The sequence below is a fragment of the Acomys minous genome (assembly GCF_964271855.1).
Source record: "Acomys minous genome assembly, chromosome: 11".
In the NCBI taxonomy this organism is placed as follows: domain Eukaryota; kingdom Metazoa; phylum Chordata; class Mammalia; order Rodentia; family Muridae; genus Acomys; species Acomys minous.
Genome location: NC_140492.1, coordinates 56,651,606 through 56,671,416, shown reverse-complemented (window position 1 = coordinate 56,671,416; position 19,811 = coordinate 56,651,606). Strand labels below are relative to the sequence as shown.

At 44.6% G+C, this 19,811-nt stretch overlaps 1 protein-coding gene across 2 annotated transcripts in view; it reads left to right on the top strand.

Annotated features, from left to right (window-relative positions):
• Positions 1-19,811, top strand: part of HACD2 (3-hydroxyacyl-CoA dehydratase 2) — an 84,348-nt gene that overhangs the window by 40,365 nt on the left and 24,172 nt on the right. For both annotated transcript variants that reach the window (XM_084802395.1, XM_084802396.1), the window contains exon 4: positions 11,761-11,849. In XM_084802395.1, coding sequence (XP_084658521.1) covers positions 11,761-11,849 — 89 coding nt within the window. The remainder of the gene's footprint in view (positions 1-11,760; positions 11,850-19,811) is intronic.

Below are 19,811 nucleotides of genomic sequence, written 5' to 3'. Positions count from 1 at the left end.
AATTAATAGACTATAGTGCTGTTATAATATTAATTGTGGATGACTAATCATTTGATTTGCTAAGCTTTAATTGAAGCAGAAACAGTGATCTGCCGTTAGCCGTCGTACATGGTTATAAATCACAGTAATGACCTTGTGTACAGTCTCATCTTCCTCCCAGCAGAGTCTTCACTAGTTAGTACATAAAGACGTTCACATACTATGTTTAATTTAGGTTTTTTTTATTGTATGTGTTTGAGTTTTACTTTTTTGTTAAAATGATTGTAAATCAGTTTGTTACTGCTACTCTCATGAAAATTGTACCCATTTTAATTTAATGGCTATTAAATCAAGTCCTAACATTCTTAAAGGAATAGGCTATACTTCTAATATAATGCAGGGTGTAATAGATTAATGTGCAGTACTTGCAGAAAACAAGCTAATACCAAAACTCGTGAAGAATGTGAAAATCACCCTTCAGGGTGGCCACCAAGCTAGGAGCCTGGAATAACCCAAGTTCAAACCCTGGAACCCATGGAAAGGTGGAAGAAGAGCGCTGACTCCACAGTTGTCCTCTGCACTGCCCTCGCGTGCTATAGCACACCCCTTATAATAATAACTGCAGAGTCATCCTTGCTCTTTCCTAAGAAATAACACCACTGCTAGCTCTCCATCTTAAGATCACAGGAAGCATTTAAGATTATTTGTGAACATAGGTCAACATGAATAAATATATTAGCTGTGTTTTGACTCAGGAAGTTAAGAAAACCTTGGCTGAGTAAATAACCCTATTTCTACTCCATTTAAAAGTAAATATAAGTTAATAATCGATTTTCATTTATTCATAGCTGAGAAATGTTAAAGTGGCATTTCTGCCAAGTTTGACATTAATAAAGTCTTACTGACTTTCATTTATCTTGTAACAAAAAATTACAGCTTCTGCTCTGAGCCTAGGATTCCTTGTTCTCTGAGGCCATTTATTTATTCTGGAGGAGCCACAAACGAAGGATTATCAGAACAGCGGCAGATGATTGATGGGAATATTTTTCCTCGCAGTGACCATTCCGGGCTCTGTGTGGGTGGGTCTTTTGTACCTGAGCACTCGCTTGCCTATCGTTTTCAAGCTGCACATGCATTCCACCTCTCTAGTTAAAATTAGCCAAGGAATTGTTAGGTTCAAGTTATAATTGCTTTCTCTTCTCTTCACTTAGCAGCCTCTGCAGCACTTGACAAGCTTCACTCCTCCTGCAAGCAGGGTTTTCAGTGTGTGCCTTTTATGTGCTGTCGACAGGCTCTTTGCATGTTCTGTCGGCCTCCTACTCAGTGAACGAACGCCACCACCTGCTATGAGTGAGCGAGCGAGCACAGCCAGGGGAAACAGCCACGCGTGAGCTGTGCTGTCAAGAGCCCCCAGGGGACCTTTCTTCTGCTCCTCTGCCAGTGTGGTCAAGTTAACCCCAAATTGTTCTCAGTACATTGGTTGTGGGTTCAGGGTTCAAATAACCTGGCTTCTCGCCCTTATGGGTAAGAGAAAGTGAAAATGCAGTTTTCTGTTAGACTGCCATTTTTTGTACATAATTTATTGTACAAATGCACTGATACAATCTAGGGGTCTTGATTGTGTTTGGTTTTTTCTGCCGTCTAAAGAATTAAAAGGCAGGAAAATCTGGAGCACAACAGGTAGCAGCAGAGGAACCTCAGGAGCACAGCGAGTCACCAGTGACAGACAGACGGCATCCACACAGCAGACAGACGACAGAGAAAAGACCCTCTGCAAAGGGGCGGGGCAGAGGGGGGAATGGGGACGCACATGTGCACACACACTCCTGTGTGTGCTCAAGCTTGACCACACTACCACTCAGCTGAAAACCCCGTCTTTTCTCCAGGTGTGTGAGTTGGGGTGTTTAGGCCTCCAAAGAGTTTCCATTCCCTAATTTAGGGTTGTTCAGTTGAAGGAAGCTGGGCTGGTTGATTGCCCCAGACGGACTGTGTGACAATGTCCTGAGCAGGCCTGGAACTTGTTGAGCCAGGTCACCAACAGGAGCCTCCTGTGTAGACAAAAACTGACAAGGCCATTTTGTTTTGTTTTGTTTTGAAGCTTCCAAGCTTTTGTCTCAAGTCAGGAGGATGAGGAAGAAGCCAGCTATCTTGGAAATTTGCCAAGTTTATTACCTAGCTGTGGCCCCTCTCTCTGTCTGTCTGCCTACCAGGGAGCCTGTCTGACTCCTAGTCTCTTGACATTATAATACGGGAATCCATTTTGATAAAAAGAAAAAAATGACTATAAAGTCTTCAATTTTAGGCAACAGTTTTATTTTTGGGTTTCCTTCCATCTGGTTCTGGTCCATGTGCACATGATTGTTATAACTACACTCACTACCAAGTGAATCCCAAGGTTTTGCTTTCTTTATTCTGCTCACAGCAACCCCTCCATCTTTATAGTGATGCTTAAGTGAGTTTAATTTTTTCAACAGATAATTCATTCACATGGCACAGGTTTTAAGAGGACATGCTGGGAAGTGTCTCTCCACTCTCCCAGCAGTGCCCCCCCCCCCCCCCCCCCCCGCTTTCCTTGTGACATAACAAATGGAGTAGATCAATCAGAGAACTCAGGGCTGTTTATATAATGCTACTTATGTAAGAGCTCAACTGGCAATTTTGTTTGACCCTGACAGTTTTACTTTAAGAAAAAAAAAAGGTGTGGTCTTGCTGGTGAAAGTGTATGAGCCATCCAAGTATCAAAGCTGTAATTAGCAGTGTGGTGTAAACACCTTGTGTTCTACACACCATGAAAACAGTCAGGTGGGAACGCGGCTGAGGTGCCGACTTGGGTGAGCCACCAAGACTTATAACTGGCTAACTGTGTGCTCCTAGGATTTCTATGGCTTCGCTTTTTCAAAATGGCATCCTGTCATGTTCAGAAAAGTTGGAGGCACATGTCACGTGTTTCCTGTCTGTCTTTTGCTCGTATTCAGAGGTTAGGCAGTGCTAGCACAGACCCCAAGAGTAAACAGAGAAAAGGTGCTGTTTGACGGAGTCTTTAAGAGGAAGCCTTGTGGTGAGGCCTGTTTATTGAGGGTCTTTTACACCCAAGGCACTCAGGCACATGGAAGAGCACACTGACAGCTGCCGTCTGAAGCAGGGAATGGCTTTGAAATGTCCAGTAGCCAGTGCAGCAGTCAGCAGTTCAGTATATGAGAACATGCCTCAGAGCGCCAACCCCTGCCTCCTTGTCGCTCACAGGCTGTACTGTTTATCTTGTGTTGGTCAAAGATTTGCTCAGGGCCAGTGTGCTGGCCTCGGCGTCCACATAGGTGTTGCTTTCTCTTTGGTTGCACGAAACTTCCCTTCCCCTGTTTTCCCTCAGCCCAGCCTCCCCCGCCGGCCCCCCCGCCCCTGCTCATATTTTGGTCCTGTGTTCGAGAGCTTCTTCCCGTTTCCCTAAGAGAAGAGGGGTCTACTTCTACTCCAAGAGGCTTGAGAGTAGAGACATGACAGCCAGACAACAGTGTAGAAAGGGCCACTTTTAAAGTCCCTTTTAATATTACTGCGGAAATGGATCTCCCCTAAAAATCCCAGGGGAAACTAGTATTCCAAAATGCATCCTGTAGCTGTGCTCCCTAAGGTAGCCTCTTCCATATTTAACCTTTAACCTTGCCCTGCTCAGATGTGGCCAGTCTATCAGACCCTGCCACTCAGCCTGCCTGAGGGCCGCTCTAGGCAGGGCGATTTCCAGGCCTTCCCTGCTCTGTAGGATTTAGAGGTTCAGCAAATACTCATTCCTATAGAAATGGGCAACTGATTACCAGGCTCCTTTATATAGTTTACGTGTGTGGGTATGGGCACGCACACGCACATGTGCGCACACACACACACACACTCACACACACACACACACACACACACACACACACACACACCTCTACCCTAAACTCAGGCCTGCTCCAGCTCCCCAGCTCCCCTCCACCCAGCTGCTAATCCTCCTTATAACCTTATAACCGCTCTCCCCGTCCTCCTGTCCTCTCTCTTGGCCATTACTGTTCCTGTTTCCCTAGCGCTGGCCACATCCAGTCTGTTTCTCGTTCTCTCTGCTCCGGACTCTTCCAGATGCCTGTGGATGTTCTCTCTATATATATTTATAATAAAACCCTTTTCCCTAATGGAGCAACCATTGTGGCACTTTCTTTTCTCTGTTCCCTTGAATACAGTTTTTATGTTAGCTCGACACAGCTGGTGTCAGGAGCCTCAACTGAAAGAGTGCCCTGCCAGATTGGCCTGTGGGTAAGCCTCGGCATTTCTGGGTCAGTGATTGATGTAGGAGGGCCTAGCACACTGTGGGCAGTGCCACAGCTGGGCTGGTGGGCCTGGGTGCTATAAAAAAGGCAGGCTGAGCAAGCCACGGGGAGCAAGCCAGTGAGCCGCACTCCTGCATGGCTTCTGTATTAGCTCTTGCCTCCGTGTTCCTGTCCAACTCCTCTGGATGATGGATACAAGAGATGAGATAAACCCTCTCCTCCTCAACTTACTTTTGGTCAGCACCAGAAATTGTAAGACTTTGCTGGCCTTTTTCTTTGTTTTTAAGACAGAGTCTTAACATGTTAGCCTAGGCTGCCTGCCACCTAACAAGCCTCTTGCCGTAGCCTCCCAGTACATGTGCCACCATGCCTCACTCCTGCTGTCACAGTTAGTTTCTGGCTTTGTTGTTGCTATGCTGTGCTGGGGGTTGAGCATAGAGCTTTAAGGAGTCCATCCCCTGGCCCGCTTCTGGCATTTCATCTGGTCTAGAGGAGCAGGCATTTTGAGAGTGTGTTTAAATTAGGGCAGAGCAGCTGTTCGCTAGGTGGCCCATTGAGATAAGTTGCAGTGGCACCAAGAGCTGGAGTGAAAAACATGAAGTCTGGGGGAAATGGGAGAGTAATCAGGCCCTGGCGATGGATGCGCGAGTACCTAAAGCAAGGCCAGGGGTGTCTTGTCATCTGTCCCAAACTAGGAAACATTCATTTTTTATTCGTGAATAAGATTTAAATTCACTGCCAAAGACATGCATTCTTGGGTATTGCTGGTTAGGAATACAGATTGATAGCAAACTGTTTGGAATGTTTGCCAATGTTTCTAAGAGTCTTGAGCATCCATACCACTTGCCTTGGAGCAGCTACTCTTGAGAAACTGCCCCATGAAGAGAATCTCTGAGCAAACCCATGCTCAAAAATTATAACTTATTTTTTATAGCAAGGAATTTGAGGTGATTTAAATGTCCCATAAAAGGAATAAACATATTCACACAAAGGAATAGTAGCACTCAAGATATTTTGAAGGATATAAGAGAAATATATAAAGGAAGAAAACATAGTACAAAGAGTCCAAGCATTAGAATTCATATGTATTTTAATTTTTTTTTTCATTTTTTTTTTAAATTAATTTATTCATATTACATCTTGATTGTTAGCCCTTCCCCTGTTTCCTCCCATTCCTCCCTCCCTCCCACTTCCCCCCTTCTCCCCTCCCCTATGTCTGTGATTGAGGGAGACTTCTTCCCCCTATGTATGCTCTAAGATTATTGAGTCTCTTCTTGGTAACTTGCTATCCTTCTTCTGAGTGCCACCAGGCCTCCCCATCCAGGGGACATGGTCAGAAAAGGGGCACCAGAGTTCACGTGAGAATCAGATCTCACTCTCCCCTCAACAGTGGAGAATATCGTGTTCGTCGGCTAGGTCTTGGTAGGGGTTCGAAGTTTACTGCCTATTTCTCCTTGGCTGGTGCTTTAGTTTGAGGAGGACCCCAGGACCCAGATCTGCCTGTCATAAAGTTCTTCTTGTAGGTTTCCAGGACCCTGTGGGTCCTGTTATTTCCCCATTCTTCCATGCTACTCTCACATGTTGGCGAGGATGTGGAGAGAGAGGAACACTCCTTCACTGCTGGTGGGAATGCAAACTAGTACAACCACTTTGGAAAGCTATCTGGCGTTTTCTCAGAAAAATGGGAATAGGGCTTCCTCAAGACCCAGCTATCCCACTCCTTGGAATATACCCAGAAAATGCTCGAACACACAACAGGGACATATGCTCAACCATGTTCATAGCTGCTTTATACACAATAGCCAGAACATGGAAACAGCCTAAGTGTCCCTCAGTAGAAGAATGGACTAAGAAACTATGGTACATTTACACTATGGAGTATTACTCAGCTATTAAAAACGAGGAATTCCCGAAATTTGTGGACAAATGGATTGACCTAGAAATTATCATAATGAGTGAGTTCACCCAGAAGCAAAAAGAGACAAATGGTATATACTCACTTATATCAAAACACTAGTCCAAGGGATACGTCCCATGAAAAACCTTACTTACCAAGAAAGTGGGTCAGAGGAGAGGACATCCTATTGAGACTTTAGGCGAGAGTAGCATATGTATTTTAAATATGCTTCAAGGGCTGTCAGGATGGCTCACCCTGCTGGTGAAATGCATGCTGTGCAAGCCCGATAGCCTGAGTTTAATCCCTGGAATTCATATAAAACGTGGAAGAAGAGAATTGACTCCACAAAGTTGTCTTCTAACCTTCATGTGAATGTTGTGACACACACATCATATCATACCATACATATACAATGATAATACATAAATTATTTAAATAAAGATAAAGGAAAAGAATAAGTCTTTTTGGATTTGAAATTTTGATTCTAATATTTTTACTTAGCATTTTTAAAAGGAAAGTAAATATAAATACTCTTATTGCCTAGGAAAGGGTACTTTATGGTAAGAAGGGTGATTAAGAATCCCCTGTTGGGGGTAGGCTGGAGAGATGTCTCAATGGTTAAGAGCACTGGCTGCTTCTAGAGGACCTGGGTTCAAATCCCAGCACCCGCATGGCAACTCACAACTGTCTGTAACTCCAGTTCCAGAGGATCCAACACCTTCACACATACAGACAAAATATCCCTGCATTATAAAATAATTTAAATATTTTTAAAAAATCCCTTGTTGGGCCAGGCATGATAGCATACACCTTTAATTTCAGTAGGCATATCTCTGTGCATTTGGGTCAGTCTTATTTATATATCGAGTTCCAGGACAACCAGGGTTACATGGAATGACCCTGTCTCCAAAAACAAACAACAACAAACGAAACAAAACAAAAACAATCCTGTTGGAGACTGGAGAGAGGGCTTAGCAGTTTAAAAACACGTGTCCTTGCAGAGGGCCCAGGGTCAGTTCCCAGCACTCTTGTGGTAGCTCACAGCCCCCATATCTCCAGATCCAGGGGATCCACCACACCTTCTTACTACCTCAGACTCCAGGCACACATGTAGTACACATACAACATACATACAGACAAAACATTCGTATACATAAAATATAAATCTTTAAAAAGAAAATAATTCCTTGTGGATGTGGGATGTGCTTCAGTGATAGAATGCCTGCCTAGCATGCTCGAGGCCCCAGTCCCGACACTGCACTGGGTGGGGAGGGGAACTCCAGTGCTCACCTTTACTTAAAGTCACACTTCTAAGCTTTCTGATTTTTGGCAATAGATGAGGGTCTCTGCGATCCTTGTTGTTTGGTTATTAGCAAGCTGGGCCACCATTACAGATGAATAAAATAGATATTGGATTCTTACGGTACCTTGCATGGTTTGATTAATATAAGTTGATTTCCCAGAGCTCAGTTCTTGCTAGTGAGGGAGATCAAACCAGATTTGAGCTTCTAACGCTGAAGTCCAGACTCTGTAACTTACCAAGACACCGCAGCATCCTGGAGCATCGCTAAAAACACCAGCAGCATAGCAGCGCAGCCCGCTGGCTAGTGGCTGAGGAAGACAGGCATAATGAAAGGCGCAAAGCCATAGTTTTTGGAATAAGATGGGTCTTGAGTAAGACAAAAGAAAGAGGAGCTGGAGGAAACCACAGCAGCTAGGAACTTTGGTCTTAAGCAACAAGCACTTGCTGCGCATAAAAATCTATTTCCCCAGTTGTTTTTTTTTTTTAAAGATTTATTTATTATGTATACAGTGTTGTGTCTGCATGTACACCTGGATGCCAGAAGAGGGCACCAGACTGAATTATAGATGGTTGTGAGCCACCATGTGGTTGCTGGGAATTGAACTCAGGACCTCTGGAAGAGCAGCCAGTGCTCTTAACCTCTGAGCCATCTCTCCAGCCCAATTTCCCCAGTTCTTTTGTAAAACTTACTTGAAGTGTTGCCTGGCTAAGTAAGTATATTGACTAAATGTTTGGTCCTCTAATCAGCTGCTGCTGCTGCTTCTCCTCCTCCTCCTCCTCCTCCTCCTCCTCCTCCTCTCCCTCCTCCTCCTCCTCCTCCTCCTCCTCCTCCTCCTCCTTCTCCTCTCTCTCTCTCTCTCTCTCTCTCTCTCTCTCTCTCTCTCTCTCTCTCTCTCTCTCTCTCGTGTTAGCCTTGGCTGTCCTGGACTCACTTTGTAGACCAGGCTGGCCTCAAAAACCACAGCGATCCGCCTGCCTCTGCCTCCTGAGTGCTGGGATTAAAGGCGTGCGCCACCACGCCCGGCTCTAATGAGCTTCTTTAGCTGTGTTGTATAATCATGTCTCCAGGCTTTGCACTTCACGTACTTATTTTTAATAACATCTATGTCTGCAGCTATGATCCACCCATTAGAGTATATAAGAGTTGTGCACAGTGCCTCTTGGTGTCCTATAAATGTGTGCAGCAGCCCTGGCCGTTGACCTCTGACAGCTCAGCATAGTGTTTTAAAGGTTTGCCACTATTGTGGGATTTATCAGTACTTCATTTCGTTTTACATTTAGTTTTATTTTTTATTTCTTCTTTGAGGATTTCAATCATGTGTGTCTTTATTTTTTATTTTTATTTATTTTATGTGTGTGGATGGTTTGTTTACCTGCATGTCTGTATATTACTTGCATGTCTGGTGCCCACAGAAACCAGCAGACGGCCTCAGGGCTCCTGGAACCTGAGTTACTGCAGGCAGTTGAGCCAGTGTCTGTCCTAGGAATGGAACATAAGCACTCTGGAGGAGCAGCCAGTGGGCCCAACTCCTGAGCCGCCTCCCCAGACCTGCGTTTTTATAATTTTTGTTTTTAAGAGCATATCCCATTTTGCTTACCTATTCATCTGTTGATGGCCATTTACTGTTCCTATGTGGCACGCATGTATGCCAGCCTAAGAGTGATATAACTCAGTGTTTAATACTTTGGGGCAGGACAGCTGTTTCAGGTGACTGTACCGCCTCACGTCCTAACAGGTGTGCTGGACTAGCTGGTATGAAGTATCTCATTTGGCTCTGTCTCTCCACGTGCCTTTTAAAAATTTTTTTGGTTGTTTTTCATTATGGAATTATAAATGTTTTTATATGTGAGATAAAAACCACAGAGACTTTCCTGTCTGTGGTGTGTTAGCTTTCCATCACTGTGATAAACTCTAAAGATAAGCATTCTTTTAAAGGATTTCTTTTGGCTTGCAGTCTCCTCCCATGTCAGTTGGCTGCATTAGTGCGGGGCTGTGAAGCAGCCTCTTGGTAGAGGTAGCACGGGGCAGAGGAGGCTGTTTCTCTATGGTGGCAGGATGCCCCTCTCAGGCCACGCCCCCAGTGGCCTTGCCCTTCAGGTGGGCCTCCTTCCTGAAGTCTGTCACCTCTCAGTTATGAACCTGTCAGTGGTTTAGCCCACTGAGGTGAGGGCACATTAGCAGGATATGGCATCATGGTCCAGCTGCTTCCCCAAGTCTTCGTCTCTGCACATTGTTGCATTGGACACCAACCTTATATCCAAACCAGAGCATGGCACTGTCTTCACTTCCTTTTTAGTATCCTTTGAAGCACAAAAGCTTTTGGGTTTTATGAAGCCAAATGTAATTTTTCTTGGTGTTATAACTCATAAACTCTTGCCCAATTCAAACCTTCAAGATTTATGCTTGTTTTCTACTGAGCTTTAGAGTTTCAGCCCTGGAGATTTTAATACTCTCTCCTTCTCCCTCTCCCTGTAACCCACCCCCACCGTGTGTGTGTGTGTGTGTGTGTGTGTGTGTGTGTGTCCATGTGCACATGCACATGCACAGCTAGGACTCAAATCCAGGCCTTCCTAAGGCAAATGCTCTGACACTGAGCTGCATCCCAGCCTTGAGTTAATTTTTTTTCTGTAGTTTTTAGAAGTCCTCCCACCACCACCAGTGAGAACCCATTGCCCTAGTTGTTGAAAATAAAATCACTTTTGTATTGAATTGTCTCATACTCTTAAGGCAAATCATATGACTATAAAGTGAAGACTCGTGTCTGGACTCAATATCTATTCCATTTACCTATCTCTGCATTTATATTTTCTTCCATTCATTATACAAAGCTTGCCTGGGCACCTCTGTCTATATGCCAAACATTGTGTTTGACTTTCCCATGCTGCTTGCTCTGGGGAACCAAACTGTCCCTCTTCAAAGCCTATGTTTTTTGATTTTTGTTTTTAATACATTTTTAACATGATATGGCATCTCTTAAAGAATTGTAAAATGGGTTCCTGTTGTAGCCAAGCCTGTGGTGACAACTGTAGCTCCATCTGACTCGTGCCTGATCTTTGGCAAGTTGTAATTTGTCCTGCTATACAAATGTTCAAAAGACTAATTTAGGGAGCTTGAAGAATGGAGAAGGTGCAGGATAGCCCAGTGACTATGCTGAAGAATAGAGATGGTGTAGGATAGCCCAGTGACTCTGCTGAAGAATGGAGGAGGTGCAGGATAGCCCAGTGACTATGCTGAAGAATGGAGGAGGTGCAGGATATCCCAGTGACTCTGCTGAAGAATAGAGATGGTGTAGGATAGCCCAGTGACTCTGCTGAAGAATGGAGGAGGTGCAGGATAGCCCAGTGACTATGCTGAAGAATCGAGATGGTGTAAGATAGCCCAGTGACTGTGTTGAAGATGAGGTTGGCTTTAAAACAGATAGATACTGACTGGAGGAAGGCTCCAGGCAGGTGCAGAATTTCCCATGTTCAACCTCAGGGTCTAGCAAATAAGAATAGGCCTTGGCAGTAGTGAGGTCAGAAGAACTAGTAGGGCTGCTGGCTTTCAAATCTTATTTTAGAAGCAGTTCCATGCTAATTTAAAATCATAAAGAGAGAAGAGTGTTTCTAGATTGTGGTTTATTTAGGGGTTTAAAAAGAGGTAAGAATGCTGCGTGACAGTGGTGGCTTGGGTCTAGGCAGGAGTTATGGTTATTGCATTTAAAGCCAAAGAAGTGTAAGCTTAGCAGAATTTGATGATTTAAAATAAAGAGATTCTAATATTATAAACTGAGCGCACTGGAGGATAATTAGACTTATGCTTGCAGTGAACAAGGTGAGAAAAATTGTTTTAAAGATAATAAACTTTGATTTTGTTAGGCTTGTTGGCAAAATCTCCAGGTTTGATATCGAGGAACTTTCGACAATGTAAAAACACTAACAGGACTGATTTCCTGCTCATAGTTGCTTAACGTCATGAAAGCCATATTGGAAAATGATCCATCAGTGTCTCCCAGGTTACTGGATGGGTAGTGGTTTTGTTTTGTCTGTAAGTATCGAAACTCCTGAGGACTTAAGGAAGGTAGCCAGCTTCCTCAGTTGTCATGAACAGTGTTACTGCTTTGAGGCAGGAAAAACATTCTTAGCGGTGACTATTACAAGACTCCAGCTCTAGCGGCCTAGGTAAGTCTCAGTTGCTAGAGATGGTGCTGACTGTAGACATTTGAATTTGAAAGTTTTGCAAAACATATTATGTGATTAAAAAACTAGTACGGTACATTTATTTACACGTCCTAAATTTCTTTCAGGAATTGTGCCATCTTCTGTTGTCCTGACTTCTTTCCAGGTGATGTCAAGAGTTTTTCTAATATGGGCAGTAACACATAGTGTCAAAGAGGTAAGTAAATGAATGTCAGCAGGAGCAGTCCCAGCGAGCTCTCTCCTGCGTGTGTTTGGCAGGGCTGACCACAGAGCTGCAGGCACTTCAGGGTAGCCAGGTTAGAGGTCTTGGGCACTGCTGCAGTTGGGTCAGAGCTGAGTCGGAGTTGAAGGCCTGCAGTCCTGGGTCCTGTGGAGGCCTGGCATGCATGTCATCGGCAACTCAGTTGTGCCTGTCTGTAGCCAGCATGCTAGAGAGAATGGGCAGCGCTAACTCTTTTCTGTTTTTCATGAGACCAGGGGAAACAAGCTTGTTTCTAGCCCACCCGTCAGGGCTAATGCCATTGCGGGCCATATTGCTGAATATGGATGGCTCATACAGGGCCTGGGGTCCAGGAACACTCACCACCAGGACCAGGGGGAGGAAATAGTTCTTCCATCAGGTGTGAGTCCATGACCGAGCGTTGGTTTGGGCTCACATTGTTTTGGGAGGACTCTGCTGTTCCGGTGTGAGCTGTTTCTCATGTTGCCTGGAGGAACAAGTGTTAGGGTTCATCGTTGGCTCCCAGGCTCTACAACCTGTTAGCGTCACCATGGGCTCCTTGGGGCACTAGAGATTAATCTTGAATATTCCTGTCCTTTATTCTGAAATAAATCCCACTAAGCTTAGTGTTTGTCAGGAGTTAGTCTGTAGTTCAACTAGTGAGGCTTTTAAAAGCCATTTCTTTAAAAAATTGGCCCATGATATACATGTAAAACTGCACATAGCTAATGAATTCTTAGCCAAGGTTTAAACAACTTAGATTAATAATCTATCTTTTGTTGTATTCTCATGGAATTAGCAGATCCATGAATTTTACTTTTTAATCAACCTGTCTCTCATTCTTTGAAGATTTCTAAACTTACTGTGCAGGAAGAATACAAAATAATTGTGTATCTGCTTTCAGTAACCACATTTTTAAAAGTTGAAGCGGGGAAATAATTTTTAGCATAACAAACCTTTGTTCGCAATCTTAGTTCTTAACAGTTAGAAGAGTTGTTACTTGTAACACTAACACTCTGGATTCAGTGATGAGACGCAGACGGTATGTGGAGCCCGAGCATTGCAGGGGCTGTTGAGTCACTTTGCCAGTACAGTCAGATACTGATTCTTTGAGGTGCTGGCGCCTCAGCTGCTTCAGTGACCACTCTTCTGCTTATTAACGTGGCTGCCTACGCAGGTGGGCAAGTACCCAAAAATGTTTGCAGTTCAAACGAGACAATTCTGTTAGTCCCAGATTTCCTGGACAGACCGTTGAAGCAGATTGTCTGAGACACTATTAAATGTCTCTGAGGATTACAGGTGCTAGACTTGGCCGTCGTCTCCAGTAACCACACTCCTGCCAGATGTGTAGACTTGACATGTAGCAGGTAGTTTCAAATATAATATCTCATTTGAGTGTTATTGTATATGCTCATTACATATGTATATTTACAATTATTTCTCTGCAGCCAAAGTGATCCTGCAAATCTCAGGCATGCCATTTTCGGAAGAACCTAATGTAAATTTCACCATCTTTTTGTCACCTCTTGGGTCCTCGTGTTCCAGTGTCCTTTAGTTTGCTGCAGCCTATTAGGTAGTTGACTTACTCTTTTCTTGAGTAAATGGAGTTCAGTATTTTTGCTGACTCAGGATCTCATTTCTTTTTTTTTTCTGGACAGAACTTCTCACTCATCATTTTGCTAACTCCAGTATGTTTTCTCTCCTGCCCCCCACCCCTACCCCCACCTCCCCCCCCACCCCCACCCCCACCTCCTCACCCCCAGGTTGCCTGACAGCTAAGTTGAAAAGCCTGTTTCTACATTTTCAGGGGCCAGGCTGCTTGACGTCTGTCACTTTTTCCTCAGCCCCATGTCTTAGCCAAATGATTAAAGTTTCTTAGAACCTATAATTCTGTTTGTTGTATCCAGCGTTGCATGTGACTTCCCTTCCATTTCCTGAAGCATCTGAAAAATAGCTGTGTGGTCCTATTCAGTGCTGTGTACTCTAACTGTGGCAACAGTTGTAATGAATGTACCCTGTTTTTTCTTTCTCATTTTCTCTATCACCTTCTTCCCTAAAAGGGACAGCAAGTAAACTACTTGTTTAAAAATTATATTTTCTGTGAGTTTAATTCTTTCTCTGCCTTCTGTGCTCATTCTTCTTGGACCAGGTTACCCTCGAACTCAGGGATTCACCTCCCTTTGCCTCTAGAGTGCTGAGGTTAAGGTGTATGCCACCGCTGCCCAGCTTTTCTTGCTTTATTGTTTTGGTTTGGTTTGGTTTGGTTTGTTTCCTATGATTTTATGTGATGTGGTAAAGTAGAGCTCATAAAGCTTTCAAAATGTAACTTTTATATTGAAGTTTATATCCTCCCTCTCTTTCCTCCTTTTCCTTCCTTTATTTAAAAACAAAACAAACAAAAACAAACCCAGGCTCTTATGACACCCAGGATGGCCTCAAACTTACTCTGTGGCAGGGGTTAGCCTAGGATCTCCGATTCTTCTGCTTCCTCCTCCCAAGTGTGCCTCCACATCCAGCTTGAGGTGTTTTCCTTTAGAGACGTTGTGAGACATGCATCCTCTACCGTGGGGTACCAGCCACAGCAGTGCTGCTGTAATGTGCATTGTGGAACTCAGGATGGACCGCAGAGGTTTCTACCATTCTCCTGCTTTGACACCACAATAACAAGGGTGTTGAGGAAAGTACCTTTGGGGGCCATGGAGGTGCTCACTCTTAACCCCAGCACTTGGGAGGCAGAGGCAGAGGCAGACTGATTTCTCTGAGTCTGAAACCAGCCAGGGATACATAGAGAGGCCATGTCTCAAAAGAAAAAAAAAAAAAGTCTCATACTGAATCTTTTACCTAATGTAGCAAATATTCTTCCTGTGTTTCCCCTTAAAGGGATGGTACATATGAACAGACAAAAGCTGCGGCACACTAACCCGCTTGGTGGTTAGAGAGGACTTCCAGGAGGCAGTCCTGTTCATTTTCAGAATTTCTTCCTGTCTCAGATTTGAACTGGCTGCTTCCACATCTGGCCTCTGCTGGTACTTGCTCCCCAAGTCTCTGCATGGGTCTGAGTGTGAGCCTTCTCATTGAACCGAGTCAGGACCAGCATCTTTAAAATGCATTGCAGTGGGCAAGAGTTCACTTTCTGTTTCTCATCATGGCCCACCTTCAGCAACAAACCCCACATATCCCCGCTTGTTCTGAAACAGCTAGGCTTGGCTTCAGAATCCTAGACACACAGCCAGACCTCTGTTCTGCTCTGTCCTTGACTCAGCCTTCTGCAGAAGCCCCCTCCAATTCTTCTGGACCTTGCAGAAGTGACAGGTCTTCTGTGGAGAATAGTTGGGGACGTTCCAAGGCTGTTATTTTGGCTTCAGCCAAGGGTACTTTACTGGGGGTGAACTGCATAGAGTAAAACTAAACCCCAAAGATAGAACCTTGACTCCTTTCCTTACCATTTGCCAAACTCTGGAGCAAGGGATGTGCCCCCACGTCCTGTGGCACCTCTCTGTGGCACACTGCTGGGCTGTCTGACTTCCTCACGTTTACTCTTCTGTTCTCGCCATTCATCAAGAGGCTTACAAACACTCTAAAGTCAGTATTTAAGAGAGTGCTGTCTGGTGCCTTAGTATTGCACTACTTATTGTTTGATACGTTATAATTGACAAGCGCTTCATCATTTGTTCTTTACCGCTGTCTCTAGAGGTAGATTGGGCTCTCCACTAGGGTTTGGAAGCTAGGAAAGCAAAGTGACTATCACACCAGCAAAGGGCAGGTTGGGAGTTGGCCTTCAGAGCCCAGAGTCTTCACAGCACATCGCAGTTGCCATCTTCTCACCCTTTGAAAATGCTGCGTGTGTTGTCCTCATTGCCCTGGTGCTGACTTCTCCTCGCCTTGTGGAGTCCTGCGCCAAGGGAAGGGCCGGGCTGTGCTTCCTCTCCAGCGGCTTGTTTGGCTGTCCGCGTGCTGAAGTGTCGTTCTCCTCTTGCACATCAGTAGTGAGCAGCACTTGGCTTTTGAGTTTTTATTCTGTTGTTTATTTTGTTTCCTTTTTTGTTGTAGAGTGTTCTAGTTTTCTTTCTGTTGCTCTGACAAAAGCAGCTTTCAGGGAGAAGGGGATTTTCTGCTTACAGTTCCAGATAACAGTCTGTCCATGTGGTAGGTTAAACAGGAACACGGAGGAGCTTGTCACATCCAGTCAGTAGCAGAAAGAATAAATGAATATATTCTTCATTGTGCTCAGCCAACTCTCTGTACTGATACAATCCAGGACCCAGGCGAAGGGAATGGTGCCACCCACAGTGGGCTTCCTCTTCCCACATCAGTAATAACCAGGACAGTCCCACAGGCCACTTCATTTAGACCAGTGGTTCTCAACCTTGCTAATGCCGCAGCCCTTTAATACAGTTCTTCATGTTGTGGTGACCCTCATCCATAAATTATTAATTGATACTTCATAACTAATTTTGCTACCTCTATAAATTATAATGTAAATATTTTGGGAGATAAAGGTTTGCCAAAGGAGTTGTAACCTAGTGGCTAAGAAGCACTGATCTAGACAGTCTCTCACATTCTAGACTGTATCAAGTTAACAACTAAAATTAACTATTATACAAGGTGTCATGGCTCCCAAGCTGGCCTTGAATTCCCATGTAGCTGAGGGTGCCCTTGAACTGTTATCCTTCCATCTCTACCTTGAGAATCGTGATCCCAGGTGCATGCTACCATGCCTGGCTCTACACAGTGCAGTGATTGAACCCGAGATTTTAGGCATGGTAGGCAGATAGTTGACTAGCTGCCATGTACCCCGAGCCCTACCACTCAAGTCTTGTCACGGCTCTCGTGGCTCATGGAAGAGTCTCCTCTAACTCACTGGCTCTGCTTTAAAGTACTCAGACTTTTTACAGTTAGGAGTCATGACACTTGTGGATCAGAAGCACTAAGAGTGTTTATTTAAAATACAAATTTCAGCTGCCACTCTACACTTGATAGAGGCTATCTGGGACCAGGGCCAAGGAGCAGACATTTTTCAGATAACCCGATGAAGTCTAAGCTTTGAGAAATGCACTAAAAATACCTGCATTCTGTTGGGTTCACCTCCCATCTCATTCCCAAATCCAAGAGCCCTAATATAATTCTTTGTTTATTTTTTCACATATTTATTTTTTTTAAAGAGAGAGAGAGAAAGAATTTGATCAGATACACTGTAAGGGGTCAGCTGGCTAGGTAGTGACTAGAGTACCACCAGCAGTCTCTTTTTTTAGAAGCTTGTGTACATGATATATTTATCAAGTATCAGCGCATAGATATTTTTAAATGCTATATTTGAGCCATGCTAAACAAACTATTTTTTAGATTAAAACATTCTAGTGAGTTATAAGAGTATTTCTCAAATTCTAGTGTATATAAAAATAGACTAGACATTTTGTTAAAATATATATTTTGATTTGTAGAGATACTGGATTGGGTCTTTTCTGAGTGTGTCCCTAGCCTGCTCTTATATGCACACACCTATGTACAGACCACAGACACACTCAAACACACACACACACACACACACACACACACTTTTTTAATTTTTTAAAAGATTCATTATTTTATGTGTATAGAGTGTTTTCTGTGTGTGTGTGTATACCACATACACACCTAATGCTTCATGGAGATCAGAAAAGGAGGTTAGAGCCCCTGGAACTGTAGTTGTGGGTGTTTGGGAGCCACCATGTGGGGGCTGGGTACTGAACCTGGGTCCTCGACCACCACAACAGATATTCTTAATCACCGAGCCAGCTCTCTAGCCCCACATACACATCTTTTTAAAAACATAAAATGAGAACTTCAGAGAGAAAGCTACATACTTCTGATACACTGTGGCACGTGGAAGGAAGAGTGGGGCATACAGAGAAGGTTTGGGCTCTTGTCATTTGTAGCTCATGTATCTCTTGGGCTGGCTCCACTGGCTCTTGCACCTTTTCTCAGCTGACAGCCTGCATTCCTGGTATGCCAGTCAACTTCTGTATCCCTGACAGAAATACCTAGGAAGGCGGGGTTCTGTTATTCTTCAGCCCTACAAATTCCAGGCACTGGAACTCCTTGCGAGAGAAGCCAGGGGCCGGGGCTGGCCTAGAGTGCATAGCTAGCATCCAATAAGCCCGGTTCATGAACGTGTATAGCAGTGTGTGCGTGCAGAAGGCTCAGAAGTTCAAATGGTCATCAGTTATATAGGGATTTGGAAGCTAGCCTGGCATGCTTAAGACCCTGTTTCAACAACAATAAAAGGTCAGTGGTGGGCTGGAGAGGTAGCTCAGCTGTTAGGGGTGCTAGCTTCTCGAGGTACGGCAATTAAGAACGCTGGCTGCTCTTCCAGAGGACCTGCGTTCAATTCCCAGCACCCACATGGCAGCTCACAACTGTCTGTAACTCCTGTTCCAGGGGATCCGACACCCTGGACATACATGCAGCACCAATGTACATAAAAATTTAAAAGTTATACATATGTATGTATATGCATGCATACCTACATACATACATACACGTACTGGCTACTGTAGCAGGGCTCAGTCAGTCCCAGAGCCTTCTGGCCCCCACAGGCAGCGCATGCACATGCTTCATTTACATCTAGTCGAGCCAAGCCACAGAATAAACTTAAAAAAAATGCCACCATCTCTAAATGATAACAGTGTCATTCCCTGGCTTCCAGGGCATGCTGGGGGCCTCCCGTAGTGACAGGTTACAGGATGGCAGAGGCTACAGAGAGCCACCAGGGGGACATCATGGAGAGACACCTCTAAGATGGTGGGCTCCAGAGATCCCAACTTCGTTCTTAAAGAATTACAGAAATCCTTAGAATTCCTTTAAGCCACTGAGAATAATTCCTGTGTAGGCCCTGGCATTTTCTCCGTCCAGTGTCTTTTGCTGATGAGCAGTTTAAAGGAAGTCGGAGACATAGTCTGCCTGAAGGCAGAGGATTTGAAATCAGAGCACCCAGAGAAAACAAAATGTCCTCCCATTTGCGTGCTTGGAGAGGCGTGGGAAATGCAGCTGCTTCCCACTGTTCTAGACCATGGAGGCTCCGCATGTGGACTGTACATGAGGAGGTGATGATTTGTCTCTGTGACTCGCAGTTTAGGACCAAGCACTTCAACTTTCAGAGGCTTTTCTCCTCCACCCTGTTACTACCACAGAGCTGTGCATGGAAACAGGTGGAAGCAGTGAGAAATCAGTCAGCAGCTGTGAAAGTACAGGAAGGACGCTGTGCGCAGGAGGGCTCGTCCTATAGGTGGATGTCTTGCTTCCTCCTGGCCCGTGCTGCCCGTCGTCGACTCGTAGTTTCTTCCCTGTGTGGCTCCACACGTGCCTTGGCCTTCCAGCATATGCCACCCACAAGCTTAGTGAGGTGAGGCAGAGAGGGCAGCTTGGTCCCCTTCTTGTTCGAGGAGGAGATGAGCTGCTGTGTCTAGTGTGTCGTTGTCGTCCTGAATGCTGTGCCTGGACTGTGCCAGTCTCTCGTGTCCTTCCCACAGTGAGATCCCATCCGTCCCACTCCACTCTGGTACAGCTGAGTGGCCCCCAGTCCCCTTGGGAGCTAGGCTTCTAACATTCTCCTGTTCCATCTATTTCCTTGCCTTCTATTTTAAATACTCCTGTAGGTGGATGCACATCACCTTCACTTTTAAAATTAGCCCACTCCTAAAGGCAGAAAACTTCATTATTTGATTGTTAATCAGGCACTGTCAAACTTTAGACAGCTCTTGGGTAGAGGCAGCGCCAGAACATCATTTCCACATCTGGTAACTGTGGGCACTTAGTGACTGTACTTTCTCATCCACTTGCTAAATTGTTCTTTTGCCATTGCCTTTCCTGGGTGGCAAAATCAGAGTGTCTATTTTTCTCTCAGTTTTCTGCTTGCCAGTTTCCAATATTCTTCTTCAAAATATTGAAAAAACTTAGATC